Genomic DNA, 18,426 nt, shown 5'->3' with positions numbered 1-18,426 from the left:
GCACCTCGGGGCCCCTCCCTCCTCGCCCTCCCCCTCCTCTCTCACCCCCTCCGCTCAACAAAGGAAGTGATTCTGGGTGAGAAACGCCGGGAAAACGTGAGCTTTCCCTGCGCCCCCCACCCCCGAGTGAATCCAGCCTCCAGGCGTCTGCTCCCCTCTGGATGCAGGATGCCGGAGGCGCCCCTACACCAGCTGCCCAGCGCCCCACATCCACCTCACCGACTGCCCCTCCCGCTCCTCAGTCCTGAACCTGCTCCCCCGAGCCAGCCGGCAGCGCCCATCCTCCGTGCCTCACTCTGCACTCCCTCCTGAGTCCTTACATCCTTTCTCCGTCTCTCAGCAAATTCCCTTTCACAGACGGGGTGCCCAGGCTCAGGAAGCCACCTCGCTGCTCCCCAGGTCATCTCCATCACACCACCCCTCTCCTGCCCCTCCTGTCCCCTCTCCCTCTCAGCACAGCCCAACTGGTGGGAGCCCAGCCAGGGAAGCAAGGTCCACCTTCCCCACCTGGGTCCCCTCTGGCTGCCTCCTGCTCAGGTTCAGGTCAGGTGGCCCACGCTGTCCACTGAGGACTCCCGACCCCCCAGCTCAGGGCTGACCAAAATGCAGAACAGAGATCCCAACCTGAAGGCTTGGAGGTGCTGGGGGGGATCTTCCAGTTCTCCTCAGACACAGGGAGTCTGTGAACTTCCCTGGAGCCTCGTTGGAGAAGCTGGGAAGTGTAACTCTTCCCCAGGCTGCACAGACTCCCTGAGCACTCCCAGGGGCACCGTGTTCGAATCACTCCCCTGTGGCAGCGAAAGCCTTTGTGCCCCCACCCCCGCCCCAGGCCCTCACCTGGCACAGCCTGCCCCAGGCCCCAGGCGGATGACACAGTTAAAGACTCAGCATTTCCCTAGCCCATGTGGCTCAGTGGATAGAGCGTCGGCCTGCCGACTGAAGGGTCCCAGGTTCGATTCCGGTCAAGGGCATGTACCTTGTTTGCGGGCACATCCCCAGGGGGTGTGCAAGAGGCAGCTGATCGATGTTTCTAACTCTCTATCCCTCTCCCTTCCTCTCTGTAAAAAATCAATAAAATATATTTTTAAAAAATAAATAAATAAAGACTCAACCTTTCCCTAGCTGATGTGGCTCAGTGGATAGAGCGTCGGCCTGCAGACCAAAGGGTCCCGGGTTCGATTCCTGTCAAGGGCATGTACCTCAGTTGCAGGCTCCTCCCTGGCCCGGGCCCTGGTCAGGACGCCTGCAAGAGGCAACCAATCGATGTTTCTCTCACATCGATGTTTCTCTCTGTCTTTCCCTCTCTCTTCCATTCTCTATAAAAATCAGTGGAATAATATCCTTGGGTGAGGATTAAAAAATGATAATAAAATAAAATAATTTTTAAAAAAGACTCGGCCTCTCCCAGCACCTGCAGCTCTTCATCAGGCAGCGCCCCCCCCCCGTCTCCCCCCCCCCCACTTTGCTCCCAGCCTGGGGCACCAGCCATGGATCTGGGCTTCTCTGACCCTGGAGGCAGCCTCTGGCGGATCCACCTGCCACCACAACACCTGGAGGACCTGGTCGCTCACCATGGCACGGACTCGGCACGGCCCAGTTCGTCCTGGCCAGTCCACTCACCTCCTTGCCAGACCCCACCCACCAAGGGCACAAGGGCAGAGGGGCAATCAAGGCAGGGAAAAACGGGACTTCCTCATGCCCCTTCCTCCTTCCACCCCATCCACACTCCCCTTCCTCCTTCCTACCCATCCACACTCCTCTTCCTCCTTCCTCCCCATCCACACTCCCCCTTCCTCCTTCCTCCCCATCCACACTCCCCCTTCCTCCCCATCCACACTCCCCTTCCTCCTTCCTCCCCATCCACACTCCCCCTTCCTCCCCATCCACACTCCCCCTTCCTCCTTCCACCCCATCCACACTCCCCCTTCCTCCTTCCACCCCATCCACACTCCCCTTCCCCCTTCCTCCCCATCCACACTCCCCCTTCCTCCTTCCACCCCATCCACACTCCCCCTTCCTCCTTCCACCCCATCCACACTCCCCTTCCCCCTTCCTCCCCATCCACACTCCCCCTTCCTCCTTCCACCCCATCCACACTCCCCCTTCCTCCCCATCCACACTCGCCCTTCCTCCTTCCACCCCATCCACACTCCCCTTCCTCCTTCCTCCCCATCCACACTCCCCCTTCCTCCTTCCTCCCCATCCACACTCCCCCTTCCTCCTTCTACCCCATCCACACTCCCCTTCCTCCTTCCTACCCATCCACACTCCCCCTTCCTCCTTCCACCCCATCCACACTCCCCCTTCCTCCTTCCACCCCATCCACACTCCCCCTTCTTCCTTCCTCCCCATCCACACTCCCCCTTCCTCCTTCCTCCCCATCCACACTCCCCCTTCCTCCTTCCTCCCCATCCACACTCCCCCTTCCTCCTTCCACCCCATCCACACTCCCCTTCCTCCTTCCACCCCATCCACACTCCCCTTCCTCCTTCCTACCCATCCAGCACTCCCCCTTCCTCCTTCCACCCCATCCACACTCCCCCTTCCTCCTTCCTACCCATCCACACTCCCCCTTCCTCCTTCCACCCCATCCACACTCCCCCTTCCTCCTTCCTACCCATCCACACTCCCCCTTCCTCCTTCCACCCCATCCACACTCCCCCTTCCTCCTTCCTACCCATCCAGCATTCCTCTTGCTCCTCAATAAAAAGAAATATGCTCACCAGCTTCTGCGTGTGCTGAGGGGAGAGGAGGCCATGGAGACGTGGGCGGCGGGTTGCGGGGGAGGGGGGTTGGTTCCAGATTCGATTCAGAGCACCCCGCCACGTTTCACTGGGGTATAACTTCTATGGCATAAAGTTCAGCCATTTAAAGTGTGCAACTCAATGGCTTTTAGTACAGTTACAGAATTGTGCAACTATCACCCTAATTTAATTTAGGACATTTTCACCAACCCCGAAACCTTCCAGCTGTTACCAGTTCTTTCCAACCCTGCCCATTCCCTCTCAGACCCTGGAAATCACTGAGCCACGTTCTGTCTCGAAGGATTTGCCTAATCTGGACGTTTCTCATACATGGAGTCGTGACACCGTGCAGGACGACAACAACTGAAGAATGAAGTCTATCCACGCTCTGTTGTTCAGAGCTCTGTACCCCAACATTGTGGCTGCTGAGGTATAGTTATGTACCCATTTTGCAGAGTAGGAAACTGAGACTCAGGGCGGGATGTGGGTCTGCTGAGCGTTCGGATGCATCCAGAGCCAGGAGCAACTGCCCCGTACGGGCGGTGCCTGGGGCTCGGGGTCCCCCTGCTGGCCAGATGGAAGCCCAGACGTGGGGCGAGCAGGCTGCTCCCTGCCCGCTGGGCGCTGGTCCTGTGCTGGTGGGAGGAACCAAGTCCGTGTAAAGCTTTAGGGAGAGAGCCACTGCGCCCCACCTCGGAGGGTCTGGGAGCTGAAGACCCCCTAGGAATGTCCAGCAAACCTCTCCGCCAAAGAACGGGGAGACGGTCCTGCCACCCAGCCCAAGGCCACGTCTCCGAAACCAGGCCCCAGCGCTGAGATGGCTCCTGCGTGGAGAAATCTCCAGAGAAAAGGGTTTTCAGCTCCCACTGACCTGACTGCCCTCGGTTCTGACTCTGAGAAAGTCGGGCCCAGACCCACCCGGGGGACTGCGGGGCGTTTCGCTAATTCAGTCCTCCTCAGAGGTTGTGAATTTGGGCTCTAGAGTCAAATAATTTGGGCGTCAAATGTCCCTCTGTCCCTTCTCAAGTGTCTGATGAAGGCGCCTCAGTTTCCTCACCTGTGGAATGGGAGGCGTGATATTCTCTAAGGGCTGATGGGAGGACGGAGTGCTGGGCTCTAAAGTCCACGTTGCTTTTCTACTCGTCACTTCCCTTAGAGAAGAACGGGCGAGGGCTCAGGGCACATAGGAAAATTCTGGACAGAAAAGGGAGCCTGTCCTGTCATCCCTCACCTCCCTGAGCTCCTACCCCTGTCTGCCAGGGGAGGGTGGCAGCTGCTTTTGTCCCCTGCCTGGGCCCTGACCCAGCCAAAAGCCTGGCACAGCTGTTGGAATGGCCCAGATGCCTGGGGTTTAGGGTTAGGCCCAGGACAGTGGGGGTTGGGGGAGACAGGGAGGGGGGGCCCACAAGGAGCATCTCCTAGGTCTCCTTATGTCTCGCAGGTCAGCTGCCCCAGCCTGGGGTGGGGGGCAGGAGGAGTTCCCCCTCTTTCCTGCCCTGGTCTCCTGCCCTCTGGTGCCTTCTTCCTGAAGCTGAACCCACCCCTCCCCACCCCATCCACATGCCGCCAGCTGTCACTGGCCTGGGCCGGGCACTCCGCCTGCCGCACACCCGTGAATCGTGAATCGCCGGCATTCACGCTCTGGGCCCAGCTCCACCTGTTCCCCTCGGACCGAGCAGCAGGGCTGTGTGGCCGCATCTGTTGTCCTCCATCCAGCTCTCATCTCAGTGCGAGTCAAACCCAGCTTCACCTGCAGGAGGGTGGGGACGGCTGAGGGTGGGGACGGCTGAGTCGGGCCTTGTCCTTCCCACCCAGGCCCACCAGCACCTCGCAAACAACCTGCCTTCCAGGTTGAAAAAGACAAAGAGCGCACCCTTCCCCAAAGGGCGTGTGCGTGCTTCCTCGCGCCCTCTTTCTACCTGTCATCACTCGGGGCCGGCGGTGAACCGAGGGCCCGTCCGTGGGCAATGTCAACAGAACGACCGGCGCTTTTTAAATCCATGTTTGTTGTGCAGCGACCTGTGAGCACCGGAGGGGGGCCTGGTGGCAGCTCCTCCGGAGAGGAAGGCGTGTCCTGGGCACCTAGGCTGTGTGTCGCCAGGCGGGCAGCGTGACGCAATGCCACAGCCGGGGGCGTAGCGGGCAGAGTCATTTTCTCACGGTTCTGGAGGCTGCACGTCCGAGGTCAGGGCCCAACGTGGTCCGGTTCGGCGAGGACGCTCCTCTGGCTTGGCGGACGGCCGCTTTCTTGCTCAGCTCACATGGCCTTTCCTTGGTGCAAGCAGGTGGAGGGAGAGCTCTCTGGGGTCTCTCTCTCTCTCTCTCTCTCTCTCTCTCTCTCTCTCTCTCTTTTTTTTATTGATTTCAGAGAGGAAGGGAGAGGGAGAGAGAGAGAGAAAAACATCCATGATGAGAGAGAATCATTGATCAACTGCCTCCTGCACGCCCCCTACTGGGGATGGAGCCCACAACCTGGGCATGTGCCCTGACAGGGAATCTAACTGTGACCTCCTGGCTCAACCACGGAGCCACGCCAGCCTGGCTGTGGGCTTGCTTAGCTCCGGGGACTCAGAAAACCGGGCCTTCCAAGCCCTGTGTCTTGGGGCCTGCCCCTGCCCCTCAGGTTCTCCGTGAGGGCTCCACCCACCTTTTAGCTGCTGGCCCTGCCCTCCGCCAGGCCTGGGGAGGGAGCGCACTACCTCGTGCACTTCCTCTAAGTGGGCACTTCCTTCCAAGAGAGCTGTCCCCAGAGGTTCCCTTCACATCCGCAGTGATGGAGCCGGGGGGAGGAGGCACAAGGGGAAGAGCTTTAAGTTCTAAGGCAGAGAAAATAGAATTTCTGCCGAGCAGAGGGAGATGGGGAGGGAGGGAGGGGGGGGGGGATGGAGACAGGATCCAGGAAGCTTCTACTTTGGTCTCGGCATCGAGGTTTCACAGGATGAGGCCAGGAGGGGGGGGGCGGGGGGGGGGATTGGTATTTATAACTCAAAACAGACCGTGCTGAAATCCCTCAAGTGCCAGGGGCTTGGCTGACAATGGACGGGGGGTGGGGGTTGGGGGGTGGGGTTTAGGGACTGAGACCTCCTCTAGGACTCGCAGATGCTGGGGTGGGGGGTCACCATTGAAAGGCTCAGAGCCCTGCCCACCAGGCTGGGCGGGAAGTCCTCAGAGAACCCCAGGGACAATAACATCCTCTGATGGTAACTGCTGCCTGGGTACCAGGCCCCGAGCTACATGCATTACTCTCCCCATCTGCAGAATGAGAAACTGAGGCTTGGAGGGCAAGTAACCAGCCTGAAGCCTCACAGCTGTAAGTGGCGAAGCCCTCTGCCTGGCACCTGCTTGTGTGGTGGGAGGAGAGGCCCAGGTCTAGGCATCCCCACTGTCAGCTCAGCCCTCAGCCACCGAACCCTCGAACCCTCGACCGTGAGCATTGATGGGGGTGGGGAGGGGACAGGGAGCTACCAACCCAGGAGAGGTGCTGGGGGAGTGTGTGTGTGTGCGCATGTGTGTGTGCACGTGTGTGTGTGTGGCTGAGTGTGTGTGTATGACTGTGAGTGTGTGTGTGACTGAGTGTGTATGCATGTGTGTGTGCACGTATGGGTGGGTACATGTGTGAGTGTGTGTGTGACTGTGAGTGTGTGTGGCTGTGAGTGTGTGTGGCTGTGAGTGTGTGTGTATGACTGTGAGTGTGTGTGTGACTGAGTGTGTATGCATGTGTGTGCACGTATGGGTACATGTGTGAGTGTGTGCACTGTGTGTATGACTGTGAGTGTGTGTGTGACTGAGTGTGTATGTGGCGTGTGTGTGGCATGTGTGGCATGTGTGGTGTGTGTGTGTGACTGAGTGTGTATGTGGCGTGTGTGTGTGGCATGTGTGTGTGTGTGTGTGTGTGGCGTGTGTGTGCGTGGTGCAGTGGGTCCATACACCCAGGCGACCCCCAGGTAAAGGCACACGGGTGTGTGATGATACATGGAGGGGCCTCAGAGCTCCTTAAATGCGCGTTCGCTGGCTCTGAGGACGAGGAGGCGGCGGCTGGAGTCCAGGGCGGCTCACCTGCCTCCACAGGCCAGTTGCTCCCTACTCCCCGTTCGCCGCCTCGTTCTTGGTCTGAGGTCCCCAGCTCTGATCACTCTGCATCTACGGTTTCACTGCAGCCGCAGGGTCGGAAGGGGAGGCTTGGGAGGCCTGAGGTCAGAAGTCACGCTCTTGGCTACCAACCTCAAGGCCGGGAACAGGTCCCGGCCAGGACAGCCGGTGAGAGCAGAGCCGAAAGGAGACGTCACAGGCGCCGTCTGCTCCAGGAGGAGGGAGGGATGAGGTGTCATGAGCACCGTGCATCGTGCCAACTCCCACTCCCAGGCTCCAGGCACTGCTCCAGGCTCGCCCGTCTGCAGGGAGATGGAATATTCCTGAAGTCACAACTCCAGAGCGAGGCTGCCCATCTCAGAATAAACAGACACACACACCCACGCTCCCAACCCCCGGCGGCTCCAGGCCTCGGGCGGCCCCCGCCTTCGAGGGCCAGGTGTCCCGCCTCCTGCCTCTTTACTGACAATCCTGTGCTCCTCTGAGCTCCATCCTCATCTTCACCCCATGGGTACCACCAGCATCCACAGGAGCAGGAATTCGCCCAAGTCACAGACACCGGGGCTGTGACGTCCAGGTCACCCCAAGAAGGAGAGGGGGCCCCAAACCCTCACTCTGCACAGAAGGGACTGGCTTTGATGATGTGGCTCTGTCTCTCGGGTCAGCTGTCAGTGAGTATCCAGTGACCACACCACACGCACTCGCTGAGTGCCTACTGCATACACTCTGGAGAGAAGCTGGTCCCGCTGTCGTCCAGGGCCTGGGTTTTGGCCGTAACCTTAGTGGACGAGGCTGTTCCCGACTCTGGAGTAGGCCAGGCTGGTTCTGATCCTGCCTCCTCCTCTGTTACTCCCGTAAGCAGACTTCTTCACCGTGACCTCCGTCCAACACCTGGCGTGACGACCCCTCACAGTGATGGTGGGGCTGGTTGTTCGGGTGAAGCGTTCACAAGGCGCCTCGTAATGGGAGAGTTCTGAATGAGGGCGTAGCTGTGGGTGAGGACCTGGCAAGCATGGCCACCGTCCCCTCGCTGGTCCTGCCTGGGCCCAGGCTGCCTCCCCACCGTCCAGCCCCCACGGGGGATGCCACCGGCAGCACCCAGCTGGCTCTGGACTCAGGAATCCAAGGAGCCTGCTCCTTGCCCGGGACCAGGAAGTGGGAGAGCCGCACTGGCCACCACAGGAAATATCACTTTCAGAAATGTGGCCACAGCCAGGAAAGATGAGGCGCAGGAGATTTGGGGAGCCAGACCCAGTGCTGGGACACAGCTCTACGGAAAGGCTGGGAGGGGGGCGGGAAGGGCGGATGCTGAGCCCCAGTCTAGTCCAGTCCCCTGACCCGGTTCCCAAAGCCTCGACCTCCCCTCCCCACCTGTAAGGGCAGCAAGGCCAGCCCTGGGCTGAGGGAGGCGGGGCTGTCTCTCCGCTGGGGAGAGGGGAGCCAAGATGGTGAGGACGTGAGCCTGGGAGCTGGTGAGCGTGGGCTGTGGGGACTCCACCGGTGCTGTTAGGGGTGAGGAGAAGCCCCCCAACCCCACCCCTGCCCCAGGAGGCCCTCGGCTGGCCCAGGCCCAGCGAGGAGGGGCACGTGTGGCTCGGGGAGAACACGCCGGGCACCAGGGCCGAGGGTGGAATGCGGTGTCCTCACGGCCGCTATGCGGGGAACGCAGCAGATGGACTTGCCCAGGAACATTTGTTTCCTTGTCTCACGGACTCCCTGGAGAGGATGGGAGGAAGGCTGGGGACAGACAGACAAAGGAGGGCGTCAGGGAAGGCAGGGAAGCCAAGCCAGGAATGGCTGAGTGGGCGGCATGAGTCATCAGTAGAGGGACACGGGAATGGGGGAGTGAACGGGTTCCCTGTCAGACGTGCTTGATGGAAGTGCATGTCCCCCTGACCTTGGCATGTGGTCGGCAGCTCGGGGCAGAGAGAACGGACTTGGGAGTCGTTCCTTGAGGAACCACGCACAGAGCAGCCAGCCTCTACCAGCACTGACCCATGCAGGCGTGCGCCCTGCGGGGAGAACGGGGCTCCCCGGGGGTGCAGGGAAGAGGTCTAAGAAGAGAGGACCCTCCTAAGGGGAGGCAGAGGAGCTGCGAAGAGGAAGAGGAGGGAGGGAGACGGAGGGACGAGGAGGAAACCCAGAGAGGAGCCAGGAGGGTGCAGGGTGGTAGGAGAGCAGAGCTCGGGAGACCGTGGCCAACAGACCAACCAGTGAGACGGACACAGAGCCGTCGCCTGCGCTGCACCTGCCGAGGCGTCTGTGCCAGGGAAGGCGGAGGCAGCGGGTAGACAAGTGAGTGAGTGTGAAGTCGCCGTCCCAGACACTTGGTGACGAAGGAGCGGCTGGGACCGAGCCATCGCCCAGGGCTCCGGGGAAAAGGGGGTTCTGGGTGGAGTGACTTCAGCACGTTTGGAAAGGCCGGCAGAGACGGAGCAGTTAGAGATACGTGGGGGGAAGAGGGACATGGAATCAAATCCTTCAAGAAGACGAGAGGAGCTCCAAGCCCCTGCAGTTAACAGGCAACACAACTAGCTACACCGGCCGCCAGGGAAGACAGTTTATCACCTCACCCCCATTTAAAGACGGAAAAAGGAAGCCCCAAGGGGAAGAGACGTGCCTCTGACACAGAGGCGGTCAGTCCTGTGCTGCAGGAGGCCACCTGGCTTTCTGTGCCAGAAAGGCCCCTGCCAGGCCAGGGCGGGGCTGGACATTGGAGTTCCCAGGAGGGGAATGCAGGGAGGGTCCCACAGCACATTCGGGGGGGGGGGGGGCGTGCTGTGGGAGAGGCATGGGGAGGAGAAGACAGAGCCAGGAGGAAAGGAAGGCATCTCCACCCCGGCAGCAGCTGCTCCCAAATATGTCACAACTTGTCAAAGAGGCAGAAATAGAAGCTGCCCAGGGAGTGGGAGGGGGTGTGGCCTGCGGGGCTCCTGCGCCCCAAGGAGGGCAGAATGGGGGCGGAAGGGAGGGGGCAGGAGGGCGAGTCCATAGTAAGTAGGACAGTGATGCCAGGCCTAGGTGGGCTGGCACGGGTCCAGGGAGCCATCCAGCGGCCTCTGGCGAGACTGAGCATGGGGGCAGACGTGGCAACGGGAAGGGAAGAACCGCCCACTCGCTCGGCCCGCACTGACCCCTGAGCCCATTCTTCAGGGTGCGGCCTGGCTCACACGCCTCTCAGAGCAGCCCTCCTGCCCGGCCGTGAGCGCCCTGCAGGCCACAGGCCGAGTGGGAACCAGAGCGCCACCTTTCAGGGGCGACTTGGGTCGCTCAGTCCAGCACCCGACTTACACTCGGGGGACCAGGGAGGAGAAGGGCAGCCACGCCCTGACTTCCGATCCAGGGCTCCCTCCTCCACGGCCTTCCCTTCCTGACGGTCGTCCTGGGCGCTGAGGGCCCAGCTCCAGGAACCACTCGGGACTCGCCCGCACACCCCAAGGCCCAGGAGCACACTGCCCGCACCCTGCAGGCCCACTGGGCTCTGCAACCTCATTCTGTGCTCTGTGACCACCAAGCACCTCCTCAGACCCGTCCCAGGACCCTCCTGTCCCTCCAGGCCTCACCCTCGCCCGCCCAGCAGAGGCCAGAGATTCTTGGCGAGTGACCTGGCGCTGAGGGACCTGGCGCTGAGCCGACTCCAGCGGGAGGGACTTCCCAGGGTGATCTGATGCTTGTCCTCAGAGGAAAAGGACACAGTGTGGGCCTCCAGGCCCTCCCCTCCAGCGCCTCACCTCTCCACCCCCCTCCCCAGGCCCATTTGCCTCCAAACCCTCCTCTGGTCTCAGGCCTCAGGCTTCCCGACCCCCAGCCATCACCCTTAGCCCTGGGGTGTCTTCTTTCCATCTCCCCGTCAGGACTTCTCTGACGTCTCCCTGACTCTCCATTCGACGCCTAGAGCCCTCCAACCCCCTGCCGCCTCCCACCTGTGCCGGAGCCCACCTGGGAAGCAGGTACTCACGGTGAGAACTGGGCCTTCTCCACCCGTCAGCCTCCGGGAAGGAGAGGGGCCCCTGGCTCCGCCCCAAGGCCTAAGCTCAGGCACCAGGAGCCAACACCCCTCACACTCTGACCCCAGTGCCCTGTGCACCCTCAGGCGAGTCACTTTCTCCTCTGCCTCAGTTTCCCCGTGTGTAGGAGGAAGGAGGGGGGACTGCTGATCCTCAGGGTGCTTCCCCGCTCAAGTTTTCTGATTACGGGATCTGTTCTCATGGCCAAGCTACTGCCCCACAGAGAGCTGGTGCTGGTCGGCACCCATTGTTCCGGCTTCTGGGGTCCGTGGGAGCATTTTCCTGCCGCCCCAGCCCGGGACCCAGCCCGGGACCCAGCCCGGAGAACAGAAACTCAGCCATCCCAAAGGCTCTGCCTCCCCGATTCCCAGCACCTGAGACTCTGGACCGGGAACCTGGTTGGATGTTAGCCAATCAACCTGGAAGCCCAGGCCCGCCCACCTGAGAGGTCAGCTGGGCCTGGGAGAGGCTGGGGGAGCAGAGGGGGAGCAGGGAGCAGGGAGCAGGTGAAGGGGGTTTCCGCGGCCATGTAAATGAGAGCAGCCCAGCACGCAAGGAGCAGTCCTGCGGGGACAGTGGTGGGTGAGCCGGGACTGCAGGGGCCTGTGTGCCCAGGCCAGTGGGGTGGGGATTAGGGCCTGACGCCCCGCTGTCAGGTCGCAGCTGATGGATCTCCACTGCTGGGAGCACAAAGACGCTCTGTGGTGGCCCCAATGTGTTCCTGTCCATCAGAGGGTGGCTTAGAGGCGGGGGGGGGGCGGGGGGTGCCAGGGGAGGAAGGCCAGGTCTCCAGGTGCCGCTTCCCTGCATCGCGGCTCTGAGAGGAGCAAGGCGGGTGAAGGCACAGCCCCCCATTGGGAGGTTGAGGTCAGAGACACCGGAGCTGCCCTATCTTCCGAGTCCTGGGAGGGCAATGCCCCAGAGCGGGGCCAGGACATGGTCCCCTGGCCACTTACTGACAGACACACAAACACGTCTGCACACGGAGTCACTGAGACGCAGACGCACAGGGTCAGCCTGGCCTCCGGAACCTGAGTTCTGCAGGTCTGGAGTGAAGGCCACTCCCTCCCTGGGCCATAGCACCCCTCCCCGAGGCCACACCACCCTCCCCGGGGCCACAGCACCCTCCCCAGGGACACACCACCCTCCCCAGGGCCACACCACCCTCCTCGGGGCCACACCACCCTCCCCGGGGCCACACCACCCTCCCCAGGGCCACACCACCCTCCCCGGGGCCACACCACCCTCCCCGGGGCCACACCACCCTCCCCAGGGCCACACCATCCTCCCCGGGGCCACACCACCCTCCCTGGGGCCACATCACCCCTCCCCGAGGCCACACCACCCTCCCCGGGACCACAGAACCCCTCCCTGGGGCCACACCACCCTCCTTGGGGCCACAGCACCCCTCCCTGGGCCATAGCACCCCTCCCTGGGGCCACACCACCCTCCCCGGGGCCACACCACCCTCCCCGGGGCCACACCACCCTCCCTGGGGCCACATCACCCTCCCCGAGGCCACACCACCCTCCCCAGGGCCACACCACCCTCCCCGGGGCCACACCACCCCTCGGTGCTATTGCCGCTCACTGCCTACCTCAATGAGCAGACTGTGTTCAGAAGGTGGTGAGTATGTTACAGGCCTGTTCACGTCTTACTCACGCCACCGACCCCGGTGCCCAGCACACATGGGCCAGACCTGTTTCTTGATGGAAAGAGTGACTGAATGAATACCTCTGTCCCAGGCGGACGGGGCGGTGTCCCTCCCCCATTCCTGGTGCTCTGGTTCCCGGGAGGCTGTGCGGGGAGCCAGGGGCACGGCCTCAGGGAGGCCAGGTGGGGAGCAGAGGTGTCTCCACGTGCCCGGTGCCCTCTCCTTACAACCATTCACCTGCCACACACACACACACACACACACACACACACACCATCCTTTGCCAGCTGACACGCCTGTCCTCCCAGTCCGCACTTCCTCCTGCCTCTAAGTCGGCCGTTCTGCACCAGGACCTCGCGCCTCGCTCCCGAAGGCCCGCCGCCGTCTTCCACGGGGTGCCCCTGCCTCACTTCCACGTCCCTCCATCGCCGCTGGGCGTCCCCTTCTCCGCAGGCTTGTCCCAACCCTGAGCTCCACCCACCCGTCCCCCATCCCCTCCGCTTCTCGCCTGGACCCTGCATGACCTCCTGACCCAGTGATGCTCTCCTCCCCACCCCCGACGCAGACCCTCTGCAAACTCCTGACACACCTGCTTGATGAACCCACGCATGTGCACACGATGGCAGCCCCCATGCTCACGGCGGAACTGGAACAACTCCCCGGCACTGTCATGGGACATTCCCGCTCTGGCCCGGCTCACCACCTAGAGCGTGAGATCCTGAAACTCCCCACGAAGCCAGCCCGGTCCTCCTGCTCCCGTTCCTCGAGGACATGGACACGCTGTCCGGAGGCAAGGCCCATTGGGTCCCAAAAGGACAAAACGTTGCCATTTCTGGGTTTCCATAGTAACTTCAGCATCCCTCCTGTTCTCAGGGCTCCTAGGGTTCGCGTGTAGTAACCCTGCAGCCCTAACGTGAGCCTTGTCCACTTCCGCCCCCACGGACAGCAGCACGGGTCCTCTCTGACCCCAAGGCCTCTGCCGAGAGGGGACCCCGCACTGAGAGGCCCAGGGATGAGCCAGTCCCTCCTGCACCCGCATTCGAGAGAGACCTGCAGGACGGTGGCCCTGAAGGCTCAGACAGGAAGAGGCAGAGCCAGCCAGGAGGCCAGGAGCCGGGAGATTTAAACTGCGTGGAGGGGCTCTGCCCCCCACCCCCACCCCACTCCACCACCACCACCACGGTGAGGACTTGGGGAAACCTCGGCTCTGACTGGGACAGAAACAGACTGGAGGAGACGACGTAGGAGGATCCAGGGGGAGGGAGGGCGGAGACGCAGGGTCCCCCAGACCCGACTTTCCATAGCTGGACGGTGGCAACACGACCAGCGTATTCTAGGCTTCCACTGGCCCTGCCACAGAAGGAAAACAAGACCCCGAATTCCTCTTCCCTCCATGTACCCCCATAACTGGGCCCTGAGAGACACGGTCAAGGCTGCTGTGGAGACCAGAAGGGCAGGCCATGTGGCCCTTCGATCGGCCCTTCTCGCCCCTGGACACGCCTGCCCGGACGGGCAGCAGCCTGCCCTCTGGGAGGGACTCCTGTCTGGCTGAGGCTCACGGAGCTGCCAGGAAGCAGGGGATGAATTGACCCCTTCCAGCCGCAGCCCACCCCTCTGGCCCCCATCCTAACTCTTTGGGACCGGCAAAGGGAGCCGGCAGGCCCCCCGCCAGGAGTAATTGAAAGGAGCAGATGAGAATGTGTTCCCCACCTCCCCTGCCTGCCCCAGGGGGGCTGCCGAGAAATGAAAACTAATCAAATTACACCCGACGGCCTCCCTCCCGGGCCCAGGAGCCCAGGGCTGGCCGGGGCAGGCAGGCTGGGTGGGTGGGTGGAGGCGGGGGCGGGGGGGTCACGTCTAATCCACTGTGAACGTCTTGATGTGCAGCAACAGCTTAGAGGGGGCTCAGGTTTCCGTGGCGTTGGCTATATTTATCTCTGGTTCCATGCCAGCGGGAAGGGTTTAAATGGCACCCAGCAGTTGGCGTGAGGGGCTGCAGGAGCTTGGGGGCCGGTGGCAGGAACGAGCCTCTTCCGACCCCATGGAGCTGTATGAGACACCCCCCTACTTCTACCAGGAGCCCCACTTCTATGACGGGGAAAACTACCTGCCTGTCCACCTCCAGGGCTTCGAGCCGCCAGGCTACGAGCGGACTGAGCTCAGCCTGAGCCCCGAGGCCCGGGGGCCCCTCGAAGACAAGGGGCTGGGGACCCCCGAGCACTGCCCGGGCCAGTGCCTGCCGTGGGCGTGCAAGGCGTGTAAGAGGAAGTCCGTGTCCGTGGACCGGCGGCGGGCGGCCACGCTGAGGGAGAAACGCAGGCTCAAGAAGGTGAACGAGGCCTTCGAGGCCCTGAAGCGGAGCACCCTGCTGAACCCCAACCAGCGGCTGCCCAAGGTGGAGATCCTGCGGAGCGCCATCCAGTACATCGAGCGCCTGCAGGCCCTGCTCAGCTCTCTCCGCCAGGAGGAGCGTGGGCTGCGCTGCCCGCGGGGCGGGCCCCAGGCGGGGGTAAGTGGCTGCCCACCTGCCCCGAGGGAGGGGGCGCAGCCTCAGGCCCCTACGTGGGCTCATCCAGCCCATCCTGTGTCCCGTGTCCTTTCCAGATGGGACAAGCAGAGATGCGGGGGGTGGGGGGGGGGGTCCGAAGGAGGAGCCAGGGAACGAGTCCCGAGTCAGCCGGGTGCAGTGTCTGGGATGGACAGCTCTGCCCCCACCTCCCCACCCCCCACCCCCCCACCAGGCACCCCAGCACTTGCATAGGGAGGCCCTGGCTGGGCCGGACACCCTGATCTCAGGGTCAGGAAAACCAGGCGCCCCTTTAAGCTGGTGTCGTGTCCACCCCAGATGGAAGCCAGGAAAGGCCTGGGAGCTGGGGCTCTGTGGCTAGGCGGGGGCAGGGAAGGGGTGAATTGTGACGCTCCTGGGCGGAGGGGTGACCTGCTGGAGGGGTAGCCTCGGCACAGGAGCTTCTGCCCTGGGGACTGGACAGAGGGCACCACAGAGACGGCCGTGCCTGACCTTGGGCCTCGGTGTCTAGCAGGTTCCCAGTGAATGCAGCTCCCACAGCGCCTCCTGCAGTCCAGAGTGGGGCAGCGCCCTGGAGTTCGGCCCCAACCCAGGGGGTAAGTGAGGTGGGACCTTGGTCAGCTTGGCTCAAGTCCCTCAGCCTTGTCCAGCCCAGGTAGCCCCTCTTCCCTTATCCCCTGCCCCCGGCTCCTCCCCTTGGCCTCTGCAGCGTGGACTAAAGCCTTGGCCAGCTAGAAGCAGGCCTCCTGCAGCTCCCGGCTGGTGCCTGGTGGCCCGTGGCTGACCTTCTCCGTGGGGAGGACACTGTCCCTGCCCCAGGGGTCCCTGGGAGTCCCTGAGTCTGTGCTGCCTAAGGCCAGCAAGAGCAGGGCGTCTCCCAGGACACACCACCCCGGCTCCACCTCCCTCCGCCCCAGGGCAGTCGGGATAGCTGCTTCCAGCCCCAGCCCAGCCCCAGGAGGAGTTGGGAGGAGGCACCAGTCCCACCAGTCCGGCAGTAGCAATCCTGAGCTGGAGACGCCTGTTGCCAGGTGACTCCGCCCACCTTCTCCCCACAGACCATCTGCTCCCAGCGGACCCTGCCGACGCCCACAACCTGCACTCGCTCACCTCCATCGTGGACAGCATCACCATGGAGGACGTCTCTGTGGCCTTCCCGGACGAAACCCTGCCCAACTGAGGTGGTCTGCGGCCAGCGGCCAGGGGCCCACAGGCTGGCCACAGATGCCGCCACTTGGGGCCTGGGGGCCGCCCACGCCAGGCTGTCCTGAGGCCAGGAGGCCAGCCTGCCCCCTCCTCGCCTGTTGAAGGTTAAGCCACCACCCAGAGAGGGAGTGGGTGCTCTCACTCGGCTGACTGCTCAGAGCTCCCAGGGCCATCCGGGTCCAGGGAGACAGAGCAGGGGACCAGAGCGCCTGCGGGGGCCCCCTCAGGGGCAAACTCAGGAGCTTCCCTTCGATTATAACTCAGCCTTCCACTCCCCCCACCCCCAAAATCCCGTCCTGACCCAGACACACGGTGCACCTGCGTCCGCTCTTCCTGAGGCAGCGGCCGGGCTGGGCCTGCCCTGACTCGGGAGCAGGAAGAGGTGTCCCTGTACCCAAGTCCCCGGGGCCAAGCTTCTGCGTGAACACTGGGAACTCCCAGGTTTCTGTTGTTTGTTCTGCGTGTTGTTTGTGAAGCTGCCATCTGACCAAGGTGTCCTGTGCCGAGGTGCCCGGGACGGGGTGGGGGGCGGGGCTCTTGGGGTGACTTCCTTTGATAACTAAGCCTTGTGTGGTTTTGCTATTGTTTTGTAATTTTTTTGCTAACTTATTTGGATTTCTTTTTTTAAAAAAATGAATAAACACTGGGTGCTAGATGTCCGTGATGATGTAGACAGGGGTGCCTGCCGCTCCTGCCCCCCTCAGCCCAGACACACCCAGGATCGGGCGTGAGCTCCCATTGCTGGTGCTCACCAGGCCCTGGGACCCCCGGAAGCCAGGTCAGTCCACAGGCCGGGGAAGACCTGCCGGCCCCCTGCTGAGGCCTGGCACCCTCTAATTCATGACACCGTGCACTCACTACCACCCCGCCAGGTCCTCCAATGAACTGAGCCCAGGCCTGGCGCTCAGCCCACACCCCGGGCGGGGGTGCAGCTGGGATTTGAGGGTTTCCCTCCCTAATCCCTGCCTCTCCTTTGGTGTGGCATCACCAGGAGATGATGGAATCCCACTGCACCCTGCCGTCGTCCATCATCCGGGCAGAGGGGACTGTGGCCCGGCCTGCAACCCAGAGGAGGGAGATTCAGCAGTGGGGGAAGCGAATGGGGGCCCCCCAAGAACCTACGGGAAGGGAAGCTGGGGCTGCTGCTTCTCAGTCTGGCTTCCTGAGGGGAACAAGAACTGGACACCTGACACGAGGATCAACTGGGGAGGCATCAGGAGCTAGAATTTCCATGGACCATGAACATCCACTAAAAACTTTATTAATTCCAACTGCTTCAGGCTGTTTGTCTGATTTATTGCAAATTATAAGTTTCAGAATCATGACAGAAGTCAGGACTCCGCGTGTGGTCCCCTCCAGCCCCGACTCAGTTCTCTGGGGCCCTTAAGGGGGGGATCCCAGTGGCTGAGAAGGCGCTGGTGCCCAAGGGCTCAGCCCTCCAGACTTGCTCCTGAAGACAGGGCCCCACATGCAGCCCCCCAGGGTGTTCCCAGAAACTCTGCATTAGAAAAAGGCGGAGGAGGCAGGCAGGCTCAGGCCCTGGGCGAGGGCGAGGGCGAGGGCGAGGGCAAGGGCGAGGGCCGGGCCTGGTGGGAATCACAGGCTGGGCCAACCACATGGGGGTTTCCCTCTGCGTTTGCATCTGGTGTTGCCTCTCGCCCTCGGGAAGGGTGCAGGGAACACCTGGGTCCCTCCCTGACTCACTGGCCTTGGACAGGAGGGCTGCTCAGGCCCACTGCCTCTGCCCGGCACCCTCCAGGCTCCTGGGGACACTGCCCACTGCCTTCAGGTGCCCCCTGGCTGGGCTGGGGCTGGCCAAGGGCCTCTGTCTCTGTTCAGGAGCTGGGGGGCTCTGGGGTTGCTGGATACATTTTTAGTTTATTCCTCTTTAGTTATCATGTCATTTGGGAGCTGAGGTTCACATTCACACGCTGGTGAGGAGGAGCCGTCCTCAGCAATGGTGACCAGGGTTGGCAGCTCCCACCGTGCCGGGTGTGGTCACGGCCTGCCTTGCTTCCCACACGGAGGACGCAGCTGGGACTGCACAGTGACGGCCGCGCCGCCAGCCTCACGCTGGTCGCGAAGCCCAGGGACTTTCCACATTAACAAGAGCGCAGCCTTCACCATTACATTCCCCAGAAGGATGAATGAATAATGAGGGCAGTTCTTTAGGGAAATTAGCTTAAGTCCCAGTCTCCG

General features: G+C 62.5%; 1 protein-coding gene across 1 annotated transcript; it reads left to right on the top strand.

Moving 5' to 3' along the window:
• Positions 1-14,460: 14,460 nt before the first annotated feature.
• On the top strand, positions 14,461-16,201 carry MYOG (myogenin; the record flags this gene model as incomplete). Its single annotated transcript, XM_079763823.1, has 3 exons — positions 14,461-15,003; positions 15,536-15,617; positions 16,080-16,201. 3 exons carry the CDS (start codon positions 14,461-14,463, stop codon positions 16,199-16,201), a joined length of 747 nt encoding a protein of 248 aa, XP_079619949.1.
• Positions 16,202-18,426: the final 2,225 nt, after the last annotated feature.

Source organism: Cnephaeus nilssonii (genome assembly GCF_951640355.1).
Source record: "Cnephaeus nilssonii genome assembly, chromosome: 23".
Taxonomy (NCBI): domain Eukaryota; kingdom Metazoa; phylum Chordata; class Mammalia; order Chiroptera; family Vespertilionidae; genus Cnephaeus; species Cnephaeus nilssonii.
Note: the sequence above shows the minus strand (reverse complement) of the source record. Positions and strands in the feature narration are given on the sequence as shown.